The sequence below is a fragment of the Thermobia domestica genome, chromosome 2, assembly GCF_964235325.1.
Source record: "Thermobia domestica chromosome 2, izTheDome1.hap1.1, whole genome shotgun sequence".
Lineage (NCBI taxonomy): Eukaryota > Metazoa > Arthropoda > Insecta > Zygentoma > Lepismatidae > Thermobia > Thermobia domestica.
In genome coordinates, this window is record NC_137455.1 from 49879855 (window position 1) to 49907391 (window position 27537).

At 35.7% G+C, this 27537-nt stretch overlaps 1 protein-coding gene across 1 annotated transcript in view; it reads left to right on the forward strand.

Annotated features, from left to right (window-relative positions):
* Positions 1 to 25658, forward strand: part of Kap3 (kinesin associated protein 3) — an 89205-nt gene extending 63547 nt beyond the window's left edge. The window contains exons 10-17 of the mRNA XM_081741165.1: positions 3942 to 4163; positions 8841 to 9006; positions 9897 to 10022; positions 11735 to 11833; positions 13021 to 13106; positions 14700 to 14886; positions 18749 to 18845; positions 24650 to 25658. Coding sequence (XP_081597291.1) covers positions 3942 to 4163; positions 8841 to 9006; positions 9897 to 10022; positions 11735 to 11833; positions 13021 to 13106; positions 14700 to 14886; positions 18749 to 18845; positions 24650 to 24821 — 1155 coding nt within the window. The 3' untranslated portion in view covers positions 24822 to 25658. The remainder of the gene's footprint in view (positions 1 to 3941; positions 4164 to 8840; positions 9007 to 9896; positions 10023 to 11734; positions 11834 to 13020; positions 13107 to 14699; positions 14887 to 18748; positions 18846 to 24649) is intronic.
* The last annotated feature ends 1879 nt before the right edge of the window (positions 25659 to 27537 follow it).

A 27537-nucleotide genomic window follows, 5' to 3' on the forward strand; every position in this document is an offset into this window, starting at 1 on the left:
TAAAGGTAACCGAACATGTTTGTGTGACTACGCATGTATTTCCTCATGTGATTAGTTAGTTCCTCAATTTTCGAACTTACTGCTAACCGTATACGGATCTACACGCCAGGGCTACACTGGCTTAATATGCACTAAACCCAGCTGAAACAAGAATTAATCTTATCTCCATTTCAAGTGTTCATATTAGATTCCCCTTCGCTCAACCGTGAATATCTGTGCGTGTAGTCTCCTGGAATAGTGCCCTGTTCCTCTAACTCGGAATATCTATGAGAAGTTATGGCAAAGAATATTCTTAGTTACACGATCCGAAATAATTTGCAACTGTGGAGACATGATTATTCGAACTCATGTCATCACGTCGAACATTATTGAAATGGTTTAAGAGGCTTCTAGATAGTTCCGTATTTAAAATTACGATTATCTGGAATCACTTTCTATATTCGATATGTGTGTGTCTAATATTTTGATATGTCAATGGAGGTTTAGTTAAATGAAAAGTTCCCTTATCTCCAAGCATCCAAGGAAGCATATTCCCGCTGTTCAATCTGTGATTACATCTTAATCAACGTAAGGGTGAAGAACAACCTGCTCACCAACCTACATTTTGAAGAATTTTCTCTGTTGGACGAATCCTGATGTCCTTTTGCAAGGAAACGAAACACTAATTACGCTTTCCTGGATGCTTAAAGATAACATAAATGCTCTAAGTAGTTTATATACATCCATCGTCTGAGTATATGAACTCATGATCCTGCTTTATTTTTACTAATTTTACAACATTAATACAGCGGGATGCGCGTAAGTGCTACTTGATGGAAAATTGCAAGAAAGGAGTATAAAACAAATGATCTTTTCAGGTTTTGTGATAAACTCTAAAATAATTCCTTTGTGTAATGTAAGTGATGAAGATAACAAAAGAGAATATAAAAATGAAAACTGAAGAATTGGCTTAGATAATTCTCTAAATATCTCTTATACTTTGGGACATAGTATTTTTCCTTTTTCTGTATTTCGTTTTGGCTTTCACGTCATCATTTAATGGTAACCTTACATATTAATTTAAATTTTATTCTAGTTATGACTTAGTTTGTTATTAACTTGCTAACCAGTTAGTTGTGCTTCTTGGAAGATACGTAAATTCTGAATTCAGATTAACCAAACGGACATATATAAACTGTTAGCTTTCTTGCCTTGCATTGGACGTGTCTCGGATTTCGAGACTCTCGGCCGTCTATCTTGATATTTTCCGTTGTCCTACCAGACGATTGTTGAAATGATACCTTTAAATAAGGCCTGCTAGGGCTTTTTTCGAAAATTCTCTTTCTGGCAGAGTGGAAAAAATCGTAATTTTTAAAATGAAAAATCATTATGCTGATTTTTTATTTATTTATTTTTTTTTTATTTATTTTTTTTTTTTTTACTTTTATTTAAATCAAATCTTTCTCTTCGTATAATACAAGTCGCGAACTGAAGAAAACATTAGGAATTAGTATTAAATGTTAATTATTCCATTTAAATGAAAGTATTGGGATTGAATTTTGAATTAATCCCCAATCGTTAACCTATTTCAATCCCAAATATTGTTTCTTAAACATTAAGGGAAAGTACAGCAACGTTTATCAATGACACTTTTTTTTTTCCCCACAAAATTTACTGATATTTGGCAGGGGCATATTTTTAAAAGATCGGAACTAGCTTGCTGCACGAAATACATATAAAACATAAATTTCGCCTAAAGTTATAAAAACCTAAAAAAAATTTAAGTTTCGGAGAGGGGATCAGACCTCTCTAAATACGCACCTATTATTTGAGAATAAACAGACGCGCACATAAAGGAATTTTCGTCTTAAATGTCTATGGTGATTTCCCCGTTGGAATAATTTAACGATTTAAAAACCCTATGTTATGAAGAGAGGAAAGCAGGATTCTCCCATTACCCTTCAAAATGGGATTTTCCCTAATCATCCTCTGCATGACATTTGTTTTCATACTGTACTGTATATACACTTGAGTCTCATTGTATTAAATTTTTATCTTCCATAATCGGAAAAACAGAACAGAAACATAATTTTACTTATTTTGACTTTAATTTATTTTGAATTTGACTTAAATCAACTATTTTTATTTAAAAAATCAAGTGATTTAAATCAGGCTGATTTAAATCAATCCACCCTACTTTCTAGTTCCATTTTTAATTGTTATGCTTGTAAAATTACTTAACAACCGTATCTGAAACAACGTTAATAAATAAAAAGTGCATTGTGATAAATGTCTTACATCAGCAAAGGTTGTAATGCAGAAACTTTAAGCTTTTGTATATATAGATGGTGATCAGAAGAATGGAAACACCTGTAGTTGGCAACACGTCAGATGTATGGGTTGGCAGTGGTGTCGTGGCGCCCGCAGTGCCGGACCGCTGCTGGTGGTGTGTTAGGTCGGTCTCCATACTACGTCAAGCGCAGTGGAACAGTAGTGTCCAGTGGCTGCAGCAGACGGAGGTAGTATAAAATGGGAGACCTCTCAGATTTTCAAAGAGGGCAAATTGTTGGTGCGCGGTTATGTGGAGTGAGTGTGACGGCAATGGCTACTGTGTTAGGTGTGTCGCGTGCGACAGTGTCGAAGGTGATGACAGCCTACACAACACACGGGAAAACCACATCGGGGAAGCGGAACAGTGGGCGGAAGAAAATCATGAGTGACAGGTCACGCCGGGTATTAAAGCTCATTGTCACGCAGGACCGTCGTGCCACTGCGGAGCAAGTGAGGGAGGAACTCAATCAGCACCTCCCCCACCCTGTTTCGACAATCACAGTCCGCCGCGAATTACATGACATGAACTTACGGGGTCGTGTTGCACGGGCCAAACCGCTCATCAGGGACCATAACACTTTCGCACGCCGCAAATGGTGCCGCGACCATGCAGCTTGGACCGTTGAGGACTGGAAACGTGTGATATGGTAGGATGAGTCATCCTTCACCCTATTCCCAACCACGGGCCGTGTTTATGTGTGGAGAACGCCCAAAGAAGCTTATGATCTGCAGTGTCTCCGCCCAACTGTGAAACATGGCGACGGCTCGGTGATGCTGTGGGCCGCCATATCATGGTTTTCATTGGGTCCTGTGGTCACACTTAGCGGACGAATCACTGTCAACGATTATGTCGCAATTTTAGGAGACCACTTGCATCCTATGGTCCGGATGTTGTTCCCGGACAATGACGCCATCTTCCAGGATGATAATGCACCCATTCACACAGTTGTTGTTGCAGCGTAGTTTGAGGAACATCGGGATGAAGTTCAACACCTCCCCTGGCCCGCCCAATCCCCAGATCTCAACATAATTGAACATCTGTGGTCCGTCTTGGAAACACAACTCCGGCGACGATTTCCACCTCCATCCTCTCTCACAGAACTGGCCGATGCCCTGCACGAGGAATGGTGTAAATTCCACTTGCTACCATTCACGACTTCTATACCTCCATCCCACGTCGCATCAAGGCTGTTCTGAAGGCGAAAGGTGGCCCGACACCATATTAATCTGGTAAGTTGCAATTTCGTTCAGGTGTTTCCATTTTTCTGATCACCATCTGTACATTCTTATACAACACCAAAGTTATGAAGGACAACACCTCCGGCTCCGGACCGTAACTGAAACTCCAATCTGGTGCAGATGACGGATCCGCAGACAATCATTCAAGATCAACCTTTACAGTATAAGCTGTTTCCCATCACACTATATCTCCTCCCATAGATCTGAATTACAAGACTGCGTCACCGGCTCAGCCGCAAAGACCTAGTAAAACTTACCTCAAAATATTTCTGTTTAGAAAGTTATATCTTATTTGAAAATAAAAATACGTAGTTATTTATCCAAAGATGATTTACATGAAATTATATAGTATAATTGTTTTCATAATACATATGAATTATGTTTTATTGCAGGTGGTACGAATGTTATTGGAATGCAAAGAGGAGCGCGTAGATTTGGAACTTATAGCTCTCTGTGTGAATTTGGCAGTGAACAAGAGAAATGCTCAACTAATGTGTGAAAATAATGGCCTTAGAAACTTAATGAAGAGAGCGTTCCGATTCCAAGATCCATTAATAATGAAAATGATACGAAATATATCGCAACATGAAGGACCAACAAAATCTCAATTTGTGGTAAGATATTTGTCTCAAAATAAATAAATAAAGTCTATAACAAAGTAACTGCGCCACCTAACAGAATGCAAGAAAAATTATGTTGTGGATGATACATAGCAAATAATACTATTCATGTTTTACATTTCATTAGTTAGATGTCTCTGTTAGCAACGTAATATTTACTTTTCGCGATGTTTTATGTCGTCATAAAAATAATCATTACGCGAATAAAGTGATATTAAGATATAGGGATAAGAGGCACGGTGGCTTACTAGTATTACTGGTACAGCGCGTATATGTAATACAAAAAAAAAAAAAAAAAAGAAAAGAAAAAGAAAGAAAGAAAGAAAGAAAAACTATTTCGACCGCAGGCCATGGAAGTTTGTGGTGGACATCGTGTCTGTGCGTTTTCTTTTAGTTCTTCCGTTTCATCCCACATTCACATTCTGCTAATTCTTTCATAATCACTTCACTTTTATTAGTTATCCAGGATGTCTATCGGTCACGAAAGTCACGAAATCAGAAGACGGTCCTGAAAGTCAAGAAATTTAGCTTTTACTTAACGATTGTTTTTTCTTAAATCTGTACAAATGTAAGTACAGACTGGAAAATTTTGTTCTATAAAACGTCAAAATTCACCACCAAAAATGTCTATGATCGTCTTTAGAGGCACCAAATCGGAAACAAAGCAGCTTCTATCGCATACATGAAAATTTGGGGCCTAATTCGCTTCCAGATTTGCTCTGGAGAATCTTACGAAATCTTATGTTTTTTATCAAAGAAAAGGTCACGAAATTTCATTTTGGAATTTTAGTAGACACCCTGTTATCTGACTCCTGTAGAAAAAAAGAATAAGCCTGGGACGTAAAACAGTCTGGTTACATATTAATACTTAACAGTACAATAGCTGTTATAATAAGCAAGAATCCATATATTGCTCAAACCCTGAACAAGCTAATGGCCTAGTGAACATTAAGCAAAACATACAGCTTGTCCATTATCCTACAATTGGTCACACAGAACTTCGTATATCATCCCGTAGCCATCTTCGTAGGGGTCAGCTTCTATGGTGTACGGTATAAGTCACTGATTCATATCCATATCCAATTAGTATACCATATGGCGACAGTGGCTTCAGTGAGTTCTATTCCAGATCTAAAGGTCTTTCTTTGAAGCCAGCGGAACCTGAGGTGCTATAAATAGTCAATAGGGTTAATGCAAAGGGATTTTGATGGCCACTACAATCGGTCAATACCCATCCCAGAACACCAGGAACGTTATCATCCTGGAAAATGAAGTAATCTAAGTTTCAACGGTAGGAGTAATCTCTAGCAGTTGAAAACCCATTTGATATTTCGTGGTGTAATTTTCGGCATCAACGGCCCAGTGCAAATTTCCAGTCTCTCCACACCCCTTTACGTAAAACAACCCTATACCGTATAGTTGCACTAAACTTTTGTGTTAGTAAAATGCAGGGGTGCCCACAAGAGGGGGGAGCTATGACGCAAACTGTGTCATTGAAATATTGGGGGGGGGGGTAAAAATCTATATAAATATATTTGAGGAGGTGTAAAAATTAATCGAAAAGATTTTTTTTTTTCATGGAGAACACCTACGGATGGACAATTGAGAGGGGCTGCGTCATGGACATGAGGGAGGGTGGGCACCACTGGTAAAATGCAATAACTTTTCAGGTCCTCATCCTTTTTCAACTAAAGTCTGACACTGCTATGATTTCTAGACAACAGAATTGCTCGTCTCAAAATATTACGATTTTCCGCGAATCACACTCTGAGAGCCGTACATGTCGCAAGATTGTCTTTTAGCTTTGATATGATTGTCTGTGAGACAGCTTTTTCCGTGGTAATTTTCTCTTTTTTCAGCGTCCTGACAATTGTCATTTGGGGCATAGTGACACATCGTCAGCAAGAATCAGAGCATTTTTTCTTGTGATAGAAGATAAATCTCGTAATGGTAATGCCTCTACTTTCCCCACAATTCGTGGATACTTTTTTTCGTTTTCTACCACAGTCACTTCTTAAGAGATGATATGTCATGAATTCTTTCATTCCTAAGAAATCTTCCTACCGTTCTGTGGTATACTCTCATCTTTGTAGTTATCTGCAATTGAAAAAAGTTACTTGATATCAGAACAAGTATCTTGTCTTATCTGTAGACATACGTGGTGGTAGCCATTTTTATACTGATTAAAGTAAAGTCGGAACAATTCCCCGGGTTTAAATCAAGTGTTAAGTATCAAACTCGGAACCATGTGCATTGAAGTACGCGCGTTATCTACCTTGAAACGAATAACTACTTCAAAAGGATGAAGAATATTAGAGAAGAACAAGAACACAGAGGCTCTGCGCAAAGTATGGTCAAGTTTTTTTACGTAAGAGCACGTAGTTAATACTAAAAAGATAAAATTCTATATTATAAGCAATTAACGGAAAAAAGGTTGTCCAAAGATAAGATGAATATAAATCGATGGATCTCGTTGAACTGAACAAAATGATATGGATGAGAAGTGAGAGCCTTTTTTTTTTTTTTTAATTAACTGAAAGCTTATTTTGTACGAATACTATGACGCCTATTAAGATGAAACTGATCCTGAAATATACACTAATCAAACATTTCATTATGACGGTGGCAAGATTATAGTGTGGTTAATGAATTACAGCCTAAAATTGTGGTTAATACTCCAATTTTTGTTTAAGATTGTCCAAAGATAAGACAAACCGTTTTGTATTCCTCACTACGTTGTATGTTAAAATTGGGGGTGTTTTTAATCGACACCAGTAGGTCATCTAGCACATCTTGTTTCATTTCTGTAAAAATATTGTATATACGAGGGGCAGTCAAAAAGTTCCCGATGGCAATTGTGATGCAACCACAACAAATCTTGTGCAATACAGTTCTTAAGTTGCCTAATTATGAATTTGACATGTGTTAACACGTCATAACAGGCAGTGTACGAGTAGTGTAGCTGAACGGAGGAGTGTATAGTGATCGGTTGGTGCAATTTCACAGATTGAGCAACGCGCAAACACCATGTTAATGTGCCAACTGGAGGAAATCTCCTTTAGAGACTTTGGTAGCTTTAAAACCAGTTTAGCACCATCGGGTGTTTGGCTCTTCCCAAAGCCAAAAATGTGACTTTTCCGTCTCGCCACCATGGAAGAGATCAAAACCAACGCGACGCCTGAGAACTTCGGGAGATACTAAAAGAAAACTTTTGTCGTTTTCCACCAATCACAGAATCGCTAAAACAAGTGTGTGTGCAAGTTCCGAAGGTACCTCCATTGAAGGCGATTAAGTAAATGTTTACTTATATTGTGCTGATAAAGAGCTACAACAAAATTCTGGGAATTTTCTGACTACTCCTCGCATATATACAATATATATTGTTACGGTGTAACATTAGCCTGGTCTTGAAACTAGGGTGAAGCCGCCACTGATTTATTTCAGCCACTATTGACGTGAGGTGAGCCTAATCTTGGGGAGAATCGGTAGAGGATCGTTATTGAAATTTGGTTCTTGTAGGCACCATGCCAACGTGATTGTTATTTTTTATTGTCTTTTTAATTCTCCCACACCTTCGGAAAAGGTAGCAGAGCAAACCACGATGAAAGGATTGACGTAAGTAAGGAGCCGATGATAAACACGTATTAAATTATCAACAAACAATTCCCTGAAGTACGTGACGAACAAAAGTCAGAGCGTTTCTGAGATCTCTATTCTACGCAAATAAGAAAATTACGGAATTGAGTTCTCCTGAAGTATGACGCTCAGAATTAGTCTAAATTCGTCAGTGTCCCTGCACATCCAGATGTCTTGGGTTGCGTTATTTTTCCAAAGGAAGGGAATGACGGTGTCTGATAAAATTGGGCAGTTTTATCTCAAAACCATAAAATAAGAACGGCTTCTACCGATTCTCCCCAAGATTAGGCTCACCTCACGTCAGTGGCGGCTTCATCCTAGTTTTAAGACCAGGCTAATGTTACACCGTAACAATATATATATATATAATACGTATGTAAAAATAATATGTCACCATAATTCAAAACTACAAAGTAAGACAGTTTTTTTTTTGCTGTCTTGTAAAGTTGTGATTCTTAACATATGACTCATTGCGGGATATAGAACGATATATCAATCGAGCTCAACAAAATGACTTGCTTGAGGGTAAATTCTCATGCGTAGTATTTAAGAAAAATATTTTTATTGAGCCTAAAAGTCATTCTTTGCCAGTCTGATGCAGTTGGTGGTTTTTATTGTAATAGAATAGGTGGTTTATTTATTTATGTATTGTATAGCAGATTGTATATATGGTTGTTCGATTTCTCCTAACAGTGACACACACACATTGTGCTAATGCTGACGCACATACTACTAATAGGCTACGTTACTTTTATATTTCTGTAGCCACGACTAAATGTTCCTGTGATTTCCAAGTTTCCCTCACAGATCATGTATACAAATGCACGTTTCCGCGCTGCCGAATGTAAATAATTTTTATCAGTTATTCTGAAACGTATATTTGTAAGTATTCGTTGACACTAGAAATTACCTGTAAACCAGCTGAGTTGATTACGTCAATCATTTTTCTTTCTTTCTTTCTTCAGTAATCGATAGATTTGAATAATTTTAAATGCAATTTTCATTTATTCCACCAATTCTTTTCTTTGTCATCAGGAGTTTATCGGAGATCTGGCGAATGCAGTACAGAAAGCGGAAAATGAGGAGTTCATTTTAGAATGTGTAGGAATATTGGGAAACATGACATTAGCAAACCTTGACTACGAAAGACTTCTACGAGAATACAATCTTGTTTCTTGGATTAGGAACAAATTGGTGCCAGGTGAGTTTCTATTCTTCTTCTTCTTCTTCTTTATTTTTATTTTATTATTATTATTATTATTATTATTATTATTATTATTATTATTATTATTATTATTATTATTGTTATTGATGGATGAATGGTGATACAGTAGCTCAGTGGTACAACGTTTCCGTGTGGTGCGAGGGGCCACTGGTTCAATCCTACGGCATGTGAATTTGTGATGACCAACATTTGTGGGCATGCGTTTTCTCGGAATTATCCAGTTTCCTCCCAGTTTTTCATTTCACCAGTTCTTTCATAATCATTGGCTCCGTTGATAGAGCGGGTCCCCAGTTCGATCCCCAGCCAAGTAAGTTTGTGGTGGATATCGTGTCCGTGGGTTTTCTGAGGGTGCTCCCGTTTCCTCCATTCTCATTCCACCAACTCTTCCATCATCATTCACTTGCTTTAATCATCGTCTCTCTTAGCCTAATAAGCATAATCATGAGACGTTAAACTGGAAGTTTCATTTTTATTTCATTTCTTTCATAATCATTCATTTTTATGAGCGAGCTATGTCCTTTAGGCTACGCAGTATAACTGTGTGATGTAAAACTATTTTTTCTTCTTTTCTGTATATATATCGTCGAGAAGTCGTTTGTGGCTTGAAATCTAAGTGTGTCTGTTCTTCCAGTTTATACAAGTTCTAAGTAGCAATGTAGGTACCTTTTTATTTTGTATGTAGCACATACTTAACAGTATTTTAACTTCCTGTTAAGAGAAATAGGCGTTCTACTAATGTTTTATAACCATAGAAAAAAAAAAAAAGTTGTGTTTGAAATAAAGAATTCCAGCTTTCAAATATGTTTGAAATGCTGAAGTAATATAATGTAATGTGACTTTATTTTTTTCTTTTATTCTTTTAATAGGGAACAATGAAGATGACTTAATTCTTGAAGTAGTTGTGCTACTTGGAACTGTTGCTGCAGATGAAGCGTGTGCAATGTTGCTTTGTAAGGCAGAGATTTTGCAGTCTTTGATAGAATTATTGAAAGGTTAGAATAGCGTTTGTGGTAAATCTATGTTCAGTATCTAGTAAGATCCAGTCCTTTTTCTGTGTACAATACATGTTATTTTAGAATGATGATAATGATGACATTGAAAAAACCAAAGGAGGGAAGTTGAAAGAAATCTTGAACCCTAGTAAATAGCCAATATGTTGGCAAAGAAAGCGTAAAATACCGCAAATTCATTTTAAGAGTGCTAGTATTGTGTAGTAAGAATAGAAGATGCATACAGAGAATATTCTTCCACTATTAGTGGGGTATGAATATTTTTGTTCTAAGCTGTAAAATGACATTGCATAGTCCAAGCTTTTGGTAAAGTTTGCATATGTTCTTAATCTTCCTTTCTGATATTTTCTTTCGACATTATATAGAATGCTTTAGGTGGGTTAGTTAATATTTTTTATAGCCCGTATAATAGTGGTATTTATAGGAAAATAATTGGTATTAACATAATATCAGTTCTCAATAGAGTTGCAGATAGAGTTATTTGAAACTAGACATGATCAATCCTGTATTCATTTTCTAACGAAAGTGGATAGTGTCCTAGTTACGTTATTCGGATGATAAATATCGAGAAACTCGGAACCGATCGAGTTTCTGCATTCTCTTCAGACCTTATGCTACTCGATTTTGTCTTATGGAGCACAGTAAAAGATGGGGTGTACAGTCCGCAGCAAAAAATCTGCAACATGAGCTTGTAAGTTTATTGTGAAACGACGAAGTCTTTTGCTCCAAAATAAGTATGCAGGGAAGGACGCAGAGGTTTCTCCTGCCGTGATTCGTGCCACTTAGACGTTATATTGATTCCCTGCCCTGTTAGGCGTAGTTGCACGATAAACTTACATGCTCATGTTGCAAGTTTTTTGCTGCGGATTGTACTATCATAAACCACGTAACCTGGGCATACTTTCAGATGAGATTAAACGGTATTCGCAAAAATTCTATTAGACAGTTTGGTGTGAAATACGGAAGCAGTTGTGATTCTTAGTCAGATCTGTATAGATGCTGAAGGCTACCATTTCGAACATTTACTTTAATTACCATTTAAACACGAGATTTCACAGATGGTACATTTATTTTTCAAATTGAACTGTAGCCTTTCTTTTCCCAGAAACTTACCTTGTAGGTTGGAAAATAAATTTTCTATAACAATTCAAAATGTGAATACATTTTTTGACGCACCTGGTATGTTTTTTTTTTTCGATTGATTTGTAAAAAAATGAAATAAAATAAATAAATGAAAAATAAAAATAAAATCATTTTTTGCTATTTAGATAGGCATGAGAGACAGAAATACACTAGGTGCAAAAATACATTAAACAAAATATGTTGAGTCTATTTTTGTTGTTTGCTGTCATGCGTAGATATGTGAAGATTAATCAGTATTCACTAGAAGCATCAGTGTTCCTGGCGGATGTTGGTAGATTGATATCCAGCAATCTACAGTGAGAAAAGAGTGCCTTTATGTGATTCAGAGTTTAGTCTGTATTGCCCATTGCATCATCTAAAAAACTAAAGGTCTCGAGATAGAAAAAGTTTAGAAATGTGTAAAACATAACATCCAGGTCGTGCTTGTTCCTTCTGATTTCCTAAATCGTGTAAAAGCGGAAATAGGGCGTTATATCTTGCTGGACTTAAAATTAATTCGTTTGCTTGTTTTAGAAATAATTATTTACAGTATAATCAATTTTGTATTTCAGCAAAACAAGAAGATGATGAAGTTGTGCTTCAAATCGTATATGTATTCTATCAAATGTGCATACATACTTCGACAAAAGACTACCTCATTCAAGAAACAGGTAAAATTCTTGTACTTTTTAATTTCAGATTTAGGCAAATGTTAATTTCTGCTTCGATGCTTATATATTTCGTTGGAAAGCATATGGATTAAGTTAGTCATGCAGTGAGTAAACTTTTGGTGGTAATATATAAGCATATACTAATTCTGTAGGTATTTGTTCAGTTATTACAGGGTATTCCAGGAATAAACCGACTAACTTCATACACGTGTTAAGAACCTCAATACAAGAAAAAAGTTTACCTGCGACTTTGGTCGGAAATGCTTAATTACGGAGATGGAACCAATTTAAAGTAACCACCCTACGATCAAGTTAATTAAATGGTTCCGAACAAAGTCTGAGATAGACTTTTTTCCTTGTATTGAGGGTCTGAACACATGTGCAAAGTTTGCCGGTTTTTAAAACAAAAAGCTTTAACACTGCTGTCATAGTCTCGATAACTTTATTCCAAAATTTCCGTCATCAGGGAAGAAACGATTCCTGCTATAAGCAAAAGAAAACTAATTTTTAAGCAAATTTTTTATCCTTTTCCACGTCATTTTTTTTATCCTTTTCCATGTGTGTGTCAGTTTTTCATTTTATTTTCAAGTTACTCTTCTTCTTTTCGTTTTTACCAGAAAATAATAATAGTGAAAAATGGAACAAATTACCGTTACCAATGACACCTAAAGGAAGCTGACGAGAATTTTCCGGTACAACATAAACTTCGAAGTTGAGAATTAATATAGTATGTTATCATATTGTAAAATTTCACCTTAACTTCAGTTCCGTGCATGATTTCCTAAAGATTTTTTAAAAATCATCATTCTTTTAGTTTATTGGTTTAAGAGGACAAGTAAGTATTTTGATACAGTGAAGGGATAATAAATTAAATATAATTTAGGTGCTACCCCCACACCTTCTCACCGCTTATGGTCTTATACAGGGTGGCCCAAAAGTAGGTATACAGTCCCGTACTAATCGGCTTATGACATTTTATATCATTTACCTATTTTTATCCATGCAGGTTAACTTAGTTTCTTCATTATTTGTTTTCACTTATACCTAAAGCTCGAAAAAAATCAAAGCAAATAAATTCATTAACTTAATTAATTAAAATGTCATACGTGATCGATGCAGGTTTGTATACCTACTTTTGGGCCACTGTGTATTTTGTTTTATTATTTATTTATCATTTTTTATTACAGAAGCACCTGCGTATCTTGTTGACTTAATGCATGATAAAAATAATGAAGTGCGAAAAGTATGTGATGCAACGCTGGATATCATAGCGGTAAGTTCTCTTCTCAAATTACAGTAACTTTTTTTTCCTAAAGAAAACAACATGTGTAAAGAAGGAAAAAATACATACCGTATTTACGCGATTCTAAGACGCACTTTTTTTTTGTGTGTGTGTGTGTGTGTATGTGTGTGTGTCTGGGTCTGTCCGTCCATCCGTCCAAAATCAACGTACGTCTTAGATTTGAGTTATGCAAATTTAGGCCAGATTAGATGAAGTTTTGCCAAAAATTGCTAATCCCGTTACAACGATATTGTATATCTGACATCTGTGAATTACTTCCATTTCTAATTGTAGCTATTTTGGGCAACGGTGCTAAAAGTGCACAATCCGTTGTGAAGAAGAAGAAAAAGGTAGAATATATGTGGAGATAGATAAAATAATCATGTAATGAAAGTTGCTGTAACAAGATATAGTTATTTGTTTCGCGTTGCTATGGCACCAGAAGAAAGATTATTCATGGAGTTTTAAGAATAAAAGTTAATTGTGATATGCTTTTGATGTGCCTAATTTCTCTTGTAATTATGAGTAAAAATTAAGGTGCTGGATCGTGTTGACTTACTCGAACTATGGGCAATAATTGTAACAGAAAGGTAAAAGAATTTTAACGGTAAGTTAAAAATATAATCTGAAACGTTACACCGTTAGTCACGATTCTGTAAAGAATGTGTATTTTTGTGTACAAACAGAATGCAGAACTAAAATCATGCATTTTACGCGAAATAAAAACTCTTTAGAATTAGCCTGCAAACCAGTGGCAAATGAAAGAGAGGAATCATTCTTGTGAACTTACGATAGCGGAGATTGTTCCTTCCCTCCCACATACAATGTCTGATGTCTTCCTCAGTTTAAAGAGCATAAACAAGTGAGTCACACATCTTGAAGCACGACAGTTGATAACAAAATAAGGAGTTGGAAAATGCTGCAAATCAGGAAGTTTGAGTCACAAACAGGTTTGGACGCGATTAGGGTGGCGCTGGTGAGTGAGTCATTGTTTGGGAATGACAACCTGCTTCTCCGAAGATTTGGAGGTGCAGTTTTAAAGTTGATGCCTTCCAGCATTGTGACTCCTTCGAAAAGACTTGTTCGTTCGTGATATGGCTACCATTTGTTCCTCGCCAAGTGTGCGTCTTACATTTGAGGGTATCTTAGATTTGCTTAAATATAGTAATAATCAGTAAAACCAATAAGAAGTGGATGACAAAATTCATATTAAAGTTATTCATAGGACATAAGTGCTAAAGAAGTTTTCAAAGTGATGTACAGCTGTAAAGTTGTAATTTTGAAATAGCGCATTTACATCTGGGTGTATGCAAGTAAGAAATTTAATGATAGTGCTGCAATGAATATTTTTTTCATCTTTTTACTAATTCGAACATAGTATTCTTTTTAATGTAACATATTTTGGTTTAGTGAAATGTATTTTGAAATTTAACTAATTCTTCTATTAAATTCACACTAGAATATGCTTCTTCTACTTGGTGAACATAATACATTAAAATGCAAAATATATTAAGTTTGTTTTTGTATTTCTTCTATAGCTTTTCCATCTCTAATTCCTGTTCGTATTATTTATTTCTATTGTAGGAAGGTCATGAGGACTGGGCCCGTCGTATTAAATTGGAAAAATTTCGTTGGCATAATTCTCAGTGGTTGGAGATGGTAGAAAGTCAAGCTACGGACAGTGCGGCGTTCTATGCTGGAGACGAGTTGGATGATGTAACGCCGTACATCAATGAAGATATATTGGGGCCATCAATGCTACTTCCGTCAGGTACATATCAGTCATAATATTTCAAACCTTAAATGCTAGAACGAAACCTACGTGTTTGTGAAAGCAGAAATATCAGTTTACCGGAATTCATGTTTACATGTTTGTGTTTTTAACACATTTAATAATACTATAAACAGGTCGATTAGGATGAGGATTGCATATGACCACACTTATCGTTAAACATTTTTAAACAATGAATGGGCCATAAGAAATAACTTTACTTCCTTAATTTACCAATGATGACTAAGAAATTGCTTTAACATAGTTAAATTCTTCACATTTTCTTGAGGATAACAACTCGTAACCCTTATGTAAAGTGCGGCCCAAAAGTCTTGAAATAACCGAACTAAAAGAACATAGATAAATTCTAATACGGACATAATATACTTTTATTCATCAAAACACATTCCTCTTTGATTGATACACTTGTTTGCACGTTACTCCAGCTTCTTCATGGCCTGTAGGAAGGCAGTTTTTGGGATGTTGCGAAGCGGCGATCCAAAAATATTCAGGCGATTAATTTTAAAAGTTATCATGCGTGCCATTTATCAGCTGACTTACGTAGTCCAATGCTTCGTGCCTGTGATCATGGACGAGATTTGCAAGTGAAGAGTTTTCGCCTTGTCATTAGTGTCATGGATGACCAGAGGATGGCAGTTAAATTTTATGTTAAAGCAGGCAAAAGTGCATTAGAAACCGGCTTCTATGACACAATATCAAAAGTAAAAATGTCGACGACAGAATAACGACAAGTAAATACAGAATTATTCCCGATTTCAGCGGTATTTGTTTATAAATCACAATATTGTAGGGAGCTGCTCAACACAAGCGATGTTTCTTGTACAACCAAGAATAATGGAGTAGTACAAGTGTTTTAGCAACTTTTCTTACGTTTTCTTTCGTTTTACCATGACTTTTATAATGCATTTTTAATATATTTTTCCGAGGTAATTATCATTAATCTCCTTATTAACCATTTGGCGTAACATCAAATGTAACAATTTATTCGATTAAATTCAAAACTTTACCGCCAAAATCGGCGTTCAGATTTTTTTCTGCAACTCCTGAACACTAAATTGTGTGAATCTAGACTTTAGAGAGGCTAATCATCTCTCTAAAATATATTTCTAACATTATTTTTCTACTCCATTTCGAATCTGGGATAAGCAGACGATATCTATCTTATATATATATCAAAAGGCACTTTTTTCGTTGTTTTCGTGCCACTTCACTCATCTCCGAGTGCTTCGTCTCAATTCTCTGAAGTGAACCGATACCTTTATCAAAGATAAACAAACGCCACGGAAAGCTGTATACAAAACTTTTAAATTCGGGATATATTAATCAGCATCTATCTTGTGTTGCGACATTAACCAAAATTTTCGTGTAGTACACCTTCATTTAAGGGAATTTTCCTGTTGTTGATCGAATAAGACCTTCAGTAACAATCGTATTCTATTCGATGTAACTTGCCTGCAGTGGCCATATTCCTGGATTGCTTCGTAAGTTCAACTGTTTGATATAATCGTTATTGGCTGTTAGTACTGTTGACAGACGGGAATGCGCTGACAATGTCGAAGATACTAATTTCGTAGAAACCAGTGATGGTGTTGTCTTATCTTCTTCCCTAATCTTTATTGGAGGTTGGTATAGTTGATAAAGGAAAAAGCGTATTGGCAGGTGGTACCGTTGACAGCGGAGAAAGTGCTGCCGATGGTAATTAACGTAGGAAACGAGAGAAGAAAAGAACCATCACAGCATCTTCGTGGATCTATAGGCAAGATATTTAAAAACCAAAAATTGAGTTGAAAGTGGAATCTGCTTCGAGTTTGGGGACGCGGTGGCTCAGTGGTAGAGCGTTCACCTCCAGTGCTTAGGGTCCCTAGTTCGATCGCAGCTCGCGCCGTGTGGACTTTGTGGTGGACAAACACCGTGCTCGTGGGTTTTCTCGGAGTTTTTTCCGTTTCCTCCCACTTTCTTCATTCCACCATTTGATACATTTCTCATCATCACCGTCTCCTTTAGCTTAACCGGCATAACCGTGACGTAAAACTTAAATATTTCATTTTTGCTTCTAGTTTAACGGTTCGCCTAAACATTTTAGGGAAGGAGAGAGGAAATCTAAAGAAATGAAAAATAGTAGAGCTGCTTTATAGCCTCACTGCTATTAGTTCAATTAACCAGTCAAATTTTAATATATTTCGAACAAGCATCCACTAATAGATATAGTGTAAATCCGAAAACGAAATAGTGATCCAGGTAAATCCTATACTTCATGGAGTAACTTGTTTCAGTACTTTACGTATGTGTTAACAGTTCACGTGTTTCAGCGTCTTTGAAAATTCCTCTTCTAGAAGGGGGAAAAATGGCGGAAGTTTATATGATATTCAGATTTCTCACACTTATGAAAATGCCCAATTAATCCAAAATTTAAGGATTTGCTTAAGTTGTACGTTTGTGATTCGGTATTTAAATTCTTAACTGAAAGGAAGAGAGTACGGGTTTCAGTACTCCGAAGGGGTGGCATTTTCTTTGATATTAATGTTTCGATTTTTTTTATTTATTTTTTTATTTTATTTATTTATTTTGATAATGTCGGATGCGAGGATTGATTTGTTGATGTGAAGTTGAGCATATAATCTCTTCATTAATAGTAAGCGAGCACATGTTGTATCGTTTTTGAATATCCCTCATCTAGAGGGGAGAAAGGGATGTAATTTCTGTAATATTCAAATTTCTGGTTTGTTTTTATTAAACCTTATTCTGCCTATAATGTGCAAGTACAACAGGAGTTGTGGTACATCCATATGGTCTGAGTGGCTGAGCAAAAATTCAAGAATAAACAGTATATAGCTGTTTAGGGAGCGAGATATGTAGCGTAGTGGTAAACGCATGGGCACGGTAAACTGGAGATGCTGGTTCGATCGTGCATTTGTTTTTCACTCATCATTGAATTCGCATCTTTAAAGTAATTGGTGTGATATAAAATGTTTTCTTCCTCCCATTTCTTAAATATATTACATATTCTGTGTTCCTTTAGAGATGCATATCGAAATTTTACAAAAATACAAATTAAATTAAATAAGATATAAATCTTTGGTAAAAGTTTCAAGACTCGTCTCTTAAATTTAACTGTAATGTAAATATATTGGTCTGGCTGCTTTTACATGTACCTTAATACAGCCGACCAACTAGTCCTCTTTTTCCCCTAATACAGCGTGATCTAATAAAATGTAATGAATCATGTGAACATTAGCTTACAATTCGTAATTCTGCTAATCGAAGTTAGTTATGTTAAGGGGGGAGAAAGGGGGGAAAACTTTACCAAGATGGTCAGAATTGCGAAGAGCGTGAAGCATAGAAGAGAAAAATAAATGGTATTGCGATATATTTTTGTTTTCTGTCACAATACCATTCATACTTCCGAGCAGTGCATTATTAGATATTGTATTGCAATGTATGTTGATGAGAAAATGTGAGTTTGATTCCTACGAAATTCCGAAATAGCTTAAAACAAAAAATATCTTACATGCACAATAGTTTGCAATCATCCTCAATAAAATTGAGTATTGATAAAATATTGAATAGGCTTAAAATAGTTATATTTTGATATATTTAATATTTCTGGCATCTGTGAATTGCACTGGTGGGAATAATGTTGGGAGCCAATCTGGGTTACAAGAAGTAGTAGACCTAGGTCAGCCAGAGGCCAAGAAAATCGGAAATGACCACACTTAACAAACCTGGCTAGCAGAATCCTTCATCGGCGTTAAAAAAAAAAAGAAAAAAGAAAGTCATTGCTAGAAAGATAATTTGATGTAATCTCATAACTAAAACTATTATCTGTTTGTTGTCTTTGTAGGATCTCACGTTTCTCTGGATGATGTAGATGATCTGGATGTATGCAGTGGGAATACATCAAAAAACACGAGCAAACCAAGCAGTAGACCAAGAAGTAGGTAAGTAAGCAGAGCACAAATTGCAGTGCTTGCCAATAAGTGCGGTGAAATTCAATAAATAAGTAGAGTCCTGTTATATGTAAAGTAAGTAAATAATAATAAATAAATTCTTCTTTGAAATATACTTTAGTTAAGTTCTCAATTCATATCACAGAGATCAACAGTATACGAGTGTAATTACGATGGCTGTAATCTTAATCCCAAAATTCTTAACAATGGATAATTTGGGTTTGGGTGATGGAAACAATAGTTGTGATAATTGCTGCATAAGATAGCTGAAGATATCATCAAAGATGTTCTAACGTAAAAAATCATTGAGGTTTCGATCCATTTACTTACAACGGTAATTTTCAAGGAATAGACATTGAGAGCGGGTCTGGAAGAAAGAAATATTAGCAATATTAAAATACAGGGATTTGTTTCTTTTATATATGTATAATATCTTTACATTAAACATAATTTTAACATGCATGAACGTAAAAAAGTGTAAGAAATAATACTAAAAATAACATAGGGTGTTCAACATTTCCGTGAGACTTCACCATTTCAAACAGATATAGGGGAAAAGAAAATTTGTATTTCATCATTACTATACATGTAAATTAAAATGTAACTCAGAAAGTTTGTGACACAAACTAGACTAAAATTCATTTCACTTCAGTACACTTGCACATGGGCACCTTTGGTGATACCAAGAATGTCTAACCTGTAGTCTATTTCACGCAATGTCTTGTTTGTCATTTCTAATGTGACAACAGTTTGACATTTTTTACGAGATGTTTCAAGTTCAGTATGTTATCAACTTTTATAGCTTACACTTTCTCTTTGACGTACCCTGATAAGATGCTTAATAGGGTACTATCGGGAGGACATGGAGGCCAAAACATTGGTCCAACGCTACCAATCCAGCGATTTGGAATGTGACATTTAAAATAATGTTGGACTTGAAGGTTCCAATGTGGTGGGACACCTTCCTGCTGAAAGATACTGACGGATGCATGTATGCTATCTGTGATACTGCAAAGTTTTCCAGCATATCCAAGTAAGATTTACTGGTAACAGTGTTCTCTTCAAAGAAGAACAGCCCCACAATTTGATTGTTCATAAGCAATACCAAACATTAATTTTTGAAGTTTCTCGCATGTGTTCCACAAATGTATGGGGATTTTTTGAACACCAAATTCGTAGTATTTACTTTTCCCGATAGGTGAAAGGTGGTCTCATCTGAAAACATTAAGTGTGATAAAAAGGTATCGTCATAAGTAACGCGATCCAGTATAATGAATGCAAATGTTTTGTGCTTTGATCAGGCTTTATTTTCACTAAAACCATATCTTGTATGCGTGCAAGCGCAGTCGATGTGAAGAATTTTGTTTGTTCGACCTTTTCATTCACAGTTCTGTCCCTGCTTGCCTATTTGGTCTAGGAATTAATTCGTGCGGGTGGACAAGAGATGGCGCAACGAACGGAGCGTCCCACAGTTCCGTGTATCCACACATGTGTTGCAAACCCCTGTCATCGCGTATCGTTCGTAGTATAGGGCAGTGGATTAAAGCGTCAACAACACCAGTTTGTAGTTAAGTGAACATGGCGCAATTTGTGCCTGATAAAGTGTTTTTGCGGGGTGTCCTGCTGCATTACTTTAACATGCAGAAAAGTGCGACTGAAAGTCATCGTATTTTGGTGGAAGTGTATGGTGACCATGCTCTAGCTGAGCGAACGTGTCAGAAGTGGTTTGCACGGTTTAGAAGTGGTGATTTCGGCTTGGCAGACCAAGAGCGAGCTGGACAGCCAAAAAAAATTCAAGACGAAGAATTGACAGCATTGCTCGAGCAGGATTCGTGTCAAACGCAGGAACAACTTGCAGCAGCATTAGGCGTTGATCAAACAACAGTCTCCAAACGCTTGAAAGCCATGGGAATGATTCAAAAGATGTCACATTGGGTTCCACATGAATTGAAAGACAGAGACGTTGAAAGAGGAAAAACCATTTGCGAATTGCTGCTTCAACGATAGAGCAGAAAGGGGTTTCTGCATCGAATTATTACGGGTGATGAGAAGTGGATCCATTACGAGAACCCTAAACGAAAAAAGGCCTGGGTGAAACCAGGTGAACCAGGTCCATCACAACCAAAACGAGATATTCACTGTGCAAAGGTTATGATGTGCATATGGTGGGATATGAAAGGTGTGGTGTACTATGAGCTGCTGCAACCGGGTGAAACTATGAATGGAGAACGTTATCGACGACAATTAATGCGTTTGAAGCAAGCTCTGGCCAGAACACGACCAGAATGGGAGAACAGACATGATAAACTTATTGTTCAACATGATAACGCTCGCCCACATGTCGCAAAACCGGTCAAAACCTATTTAGAAAATGTCGGATGGGAAGTTTTACCCCACCCGCCGTATTCACCAGACGTTGCTCCTTCGGACTACTACTTGTTCGATTGCATGAACAACGATTTGATTGGACAGCGGTTTACTTCTTCAGAAGAAATCGAAACATGGGTCTCTGACTGGATCGCTTCCAAGGATGAGGACTTCTTTCGCCACGGAATCCGTACATTGCCTGACAGATGGGCGAAAGTGGTGGCTAGCGATGGACAATATTTTTCTTAAGGTATTTATGTATTTTGTGTTTGTACTACAGCTTCAATGTGTGCGTACCAACCGCACGAATTAATTCCTAGACCAAATACTTAACTTCTTTGGACTTCGTTCGAACGATATCCACACATTTTGTACGATCTCTTCCTGAATGCCTTGATTTCTACGAGCGTATCCTTTCCAAACGCTACCGGTTGCCAGAAACTGATTACACGAACTTGTAGTCTGGAATGTCGGAGAGTCCTCACTGTACACACGATAAATGTTTCGTTACTTTTGAATAATGTATCTGCCTACATTCACACAAGTTGGGCACGCTCGTTTAGGATCCCCATTTTAGAAACAATTTACTATTGAAGCACCTCTGTGGTTCTAGCACGAACTACAGCATTACCGTGTAAACCATTTTATTTTTTTTCCTACTGATAATGAGAATTCTAACAAGATGACTTGAAAAATAAATACTTTTATAATCATGGAGTCTCATAGTAGACACGTTGTATATAGACTGATAATTAATTCGACGTTGAAACCACAAGGTACTTAGGGAAGCATAGTTTTCTTACTTCTGGGTTGCGTTCGAATGCCTTTGGTAGTATTGTGCTGTAATCTAATTCTGTTGAATGATATAAAACGAGTCTATCTGGTCGCATACATCTTAAATTTGGAAAACATTACAATATTTCGCATAGTCTGATTGAATTTAATCCCAGGGTTAGAAGGACTAAGGTAAAAGTATACTTGACAGTTGATAATTAACTGTCACTCAAATACTTTTGAACTGTATGAGTCATTCAAATACCTTAGTATTTTTTTAATAAGAAGTTTTTTCTTTCAAGTGATGAAAATATTAATGTAATCGAAAAAATAGAAATTTCAGGAGTATTTGTATGTGTTATGACAGCCTCGAACACATTGAAAAATAATGTTTTGATGTGGTTCGTCTAGACCAGAGACCACACTGTTCAATGTATCAAGACAAAACTGTAAGCCTAAGATTTTTATGAAAAACCGGCTGATTTTTCTGATTTTCCCACTACCTCAAAAATAAGTGTAATTCTCTGGCAGATGAAAATCTATTTTTTTAATTAATTGTTCCTTACTATTTTCGTCTTACTTTTTAAACACAAATTTTAATAATAAATTTACAGTATGACATATTGGTTTTGTTTTATAAAAATATAGAAAGTGTGGTGAGCTGAGTTTTGTTTGAATGTTTTTCTCTGAAACATCCAAACAAATTTCTTTATATTTTCGAAATATTTCGCTAATAACACTCCAGAGCGGCATTATTCTAGAAGAAAAAAAGCTGGGAAAAGTTTTTTCTTCTTCTTCTTCTTTTTTTTGTGTGTGTGTGTGTGTCAGTATAGCAAATTCATTCATCAATACTACAGTATGGCTTATTCCTTCATCAGTTTAGAAAATCATCTTACGTTCTCAATGAAGGTGTATGACTATTGACTCGAAAGATTCTAAAACTTAATCCGTGACTACCTTTGTAACCTTTTAATGAAATCTGGTGAGCGTAGGTAAAAATAATGTGATATATGTTTCTGGTATAAAAAGTGTTCAAGTATGATCATTCAAGAATTGATACATTAAAAAAAGTATATCTTCGTTCCACATGCATTATGAAAGTTATAACACAGTTGGATTATTATAATTGAATGAAGTGGCAATACGCAGGATTTCATTCAATTATAATAAGCACTCAATATCATATCCTTTCAGGGCAAGCGTAGTTTATATACAGTGTTTCAAAACAATACCGACAACGTTGAGCACAGCAATTTTTATAGAAGGAGTTTGGCTACGGGCATTGAAGTACTCACTAACTACCTCTATAAACATTGTTGCGGAAGTACCACAGGATTCTAAAACTTAGATATTTGGATAGGACATATACTAGTTCTTAAGTGAAATCTTGATCCGAGTACGGTGGGTCCCATAGTTTTGAAGCTATGGACTTTTAAAGTTCATCTTTTAATGTTTTCGGCAACCTATAACTCTGAAAGGTAGCATTTGTACTTGCAGCTTGGTCTATACTATTGTCTTATCTTGGTGTCAGGAATCACCTCCCAGACGTTGTTAGCGTTGTTCGAAACACCCTGTATAATTAGAAGGTATATCTGATTATATATGTATATACATCATCAGCATTTTTTAAAATGCGATATTGCCATCAGAAAATGTGGAACATGTATCTATGATCATAATTTGTTAGTAATGTGGGATAATTTTAGATAAGACAAAAATGTGTTATTGTCCTTCTTTCATAACAGAACGATTCTTGTCTGATCTCACACAAGTTAAAGCTCAGTAATAAAAATCCCTTCAAACGGTGCATTTCTCCCGTTGGTATCTTTTAGGTAGAAGAGTTGTCCTATTTATGCTTTTGAAGACTATTTATTATGTTTATAAGGAATTCCTTACCCCGGAAACATCTAGGAGCAAATATGCATCCTATTAAATCAAGTACAGTGGAACTCCATATATCCGGAGTAATGAGTACTGGACTCAGTCCAAATATGCAGAAATCTGAATAATAAGAGCAATCATCAAAAAGAGATTATGTTATGAAACGAAATAAATGTAACTCCCAAACAAACAACTGGAAAAAGTACAGTACAGTAGTGCATACGAAACGCACTTTTAAAGATTAGTAAAACATGTCCAACAAATTTAGTTGTTCTGCTGTACTCATTTACGTACTGCCAAGTTCCAAAAATACTTGACGGAAAGATGTACGTGGTCGCATTCAGGCCACCAATCCATCTACTTCAAGACAATATCAAAATAAACCAATGCCTCATTTACAATAATTGCTTTTCAATTTCAGTTGAAGCTACGTCGTCACAATGTTCACCTATCTGCTGGGATTCGGACATTACGTTATAAATAATTTCATCACTCATAGTTTGAAATTCCAGGTTCGATGAATGACACTGTAATTATTCGATTATGTTATATGTCATTTGTATTGCTTTCGGAACAGCCAGGAGCATTCACGATGATCTATATATCTTCAACTGATATTTCTTTCTTATGATTAGCTTCAGTTCTTTGTCAGTTTCCTTTCATCAATAATATATATATATATATATATTAATTTACTTTTCTATTTTACCAAAGTCGATTTCAATAATTAAAGTTCAGATAATGTGGTTGTATTATAGCTATTTTTCTTCTAGGTACAGCCAAGATTTAGAAGATTACGCTGAGGTAGTGTCGAGAAGTTCATTACTTGGCAGCAGTTTACAGCAAGAAGAAGTGGCGAAGTCGTTGGCAGCTTTATCGTTGCAAGGGCCATCTACGTCAACTAGTGGTCTCGTTGAGGATATACCACGCTTTGTACTACATTGAGAACAAAGCATTTTTTTAAAGGAACTGTTTGTACAGTCTCTTTTTTTTAATTTAAGAATCTTTTTTGTTTTGGATCACCTTTATTTAGTTGCCCTTTTTTCTACAAAAGCTAGTGACCTCTGTACAATTCCAAGTGCCAGTAATTGCTCTCCCCCCTAAAGATGTATTGAAGTAATTATGATAATATTTTAAAAGAAAGGTAGTGATTATGTGTAAATGTTTTAAAAGAAAAAAAACACTGTTATAATCTTGCCGATTTGTTTTATTAAGATATATTTATTAAATATTGCTGTTATGAGTCTGTATATGGAGACGTGATATATATATGTATATGTCGTGAAGGCTTTAGGAACATTTAGTTTCTTAAATGTCAGCCGTTTTATACACGCACTGATCTCTATTTTTTCATAATCATTCCACTGCTGGGTGGTAGTATTTGTAATGGATGTGCTGTATGTGTGGATTCGGAAAGACTCATTGGACTCATGTGTGCATCTAGTCATTTAACAAATAAAAAAAGTTAAAAACTATGTAGCAACGTGGATGTGATGATCGTAAGTGTTTGCAAGTAAATTTGCAAACGTTCATCAAGTGATTCTCTCATGTGCAATTAAATTTTAGCTTAATATATATATATATATTATTATATATACATAAGTTATAAATTAATATTTATTATAGTACCGTAATAGATAAAAAAGAGGCAAACAAATATTCCATATAAAAACTCCCGATTTGTAGTGAAGTAGCCTCGCACCAAAGTAAGTGATCAAAATGAAATAAGTGATTTTTTTTCTTTAATTTGTTGATCAATTGGCAATACACAATTAAAGTTGACTGGTGTATTTTTTTTAACTATTACCCATATTTCCTTACTCTTTTCATTATTTGTTTTATGTGCTGAGTACGTACAATGTAATAGTATCGCCTGGTCAATGTCACAAGGCCGTGTAAGAAAAAAAGTTCAGGATTTGTTATAAAGAAAAGAAAAAAATAGTTAAGAAGAGACTTTAAAGTAGTTAAATTCCCGATTTATTTATTTTAAATTTTAGAATTTCAGGGCGGAAGATGTTCAAACCGGATGATTCTCCATATTATCCTTCCGAGAACGTACTTTGGGAAATCATTTCCAAATTATACAAAATAATGGTTCTATTTCTACCTGTAATATTTTCCATTGTAAAGGTTTGCTTTTAATAAATAGACTTAAATTTGATTTAAAGTACTCGCTGAGCAAAACAATTTGTTGAGAGTGTCTGATGAAACCAAGTGGGTAGTTGGCGAAACTATTACACGTTAATAATTTTTACAACAAACGTATTGTTTTGCTTAGCGAATAGTTTAAATCAAATTTATGTTTCTACCTTTCATGTTCTGAAAGTTCACTCTTTCATATTTTGATCTATAGTAATGTAGCAATCTCCCTAGCCGAGTGAATGGTGTATGCGCATTCCTATGTGTGTGTGTGCTGATATCCAGGCAATGGTGTAACCAGGAATTTTCTCGAGGAGGCCCTTCAGGGATGTATGTATGTATGTAAAGGAAGAATCGAAGAGTAATGGGATTGAATTGAGGATTAAGATTGCATATACAAATGCTACTTGCTCATTATTGAGGTTATCTTGCCAGCCATTGAGGTCAGCTAATACTTAATGTCATTTTCGGAACTCTTCATAGTCTAATATTTCTATGTCTTTCTCCACATATTAGAATCTGAAAATCAGGAGCATATGTTGTACTCTTTCTGTATTGAATACTTTGACTAAGGGACAAATTCTGATCTCTTTTCACATTTTTCTCATATAACTTCTTAGAAATGTACTCGTAACGTATTGATAATCTGGTAATTACAGTTTCATACAAAATTGATGTTTTCTTCGTTGCATGTGCATAATTTACAGGGATACAGATATGTATTCGAAGAAGTGTGTACTTCCCCTTCTAGAACTAACATCGGACTGTTTTATCGTTATAGATGATGTTTCACTGCTAACACGTAACTAAATGACCAATCTCCGTATGACTGTTGCAGTTAATTGGAGAATGTCAGCCAGTTGTATGGAAACAGCTCAAGTTGGGTCAAAGCAAGGATGTGATAGAATGGTTAAAAAGAGCCATTGTGTTTGGGCATACCGAAAGCACATATTAGATTAAGTTGTCTGATTTGTTGGTATATCAAAGCAGACCATGGAACTTGATAAAGATTTGTAAGAACCAAATCGAATTTCACACAAGGAACTCATTATATGCCATACAATCAATTCATGAAATATGAAAAAGCTGGGGATATGATCGGTCACTGGTAGAGCACTTACCTCTGATGCTGAATATCTGGTACGGTTCCAATTCATTTGCGTTTCTGGTTAAAACAGTCAAGACATAAATGAAATATTTATAGACAATCAACACAACTCATGTAAATTGACATCCACGATTTTTAAAATCTATTTTATAAAAGAATAGGATGGGGCTTGGGTGATATAATTCACTTGGAGTCATTTAAGGAAATGTCACAAAGACCTGGTTCTGCGTTGATGCAATGCACTATTTTGACAATAGACCGAAAAGATCGAAGAAAATTGGGAAATCTGAATCCAAGGTAACCAGTGCACGAGATTTATCCGAGAAGCCAGACTTTTCTTTGACACTTATAAAGTAAGAACTTTATCCTACGTAAAATTCGTGGCGTGAAGTTAGTGGGGTTAAAACCGTTAGG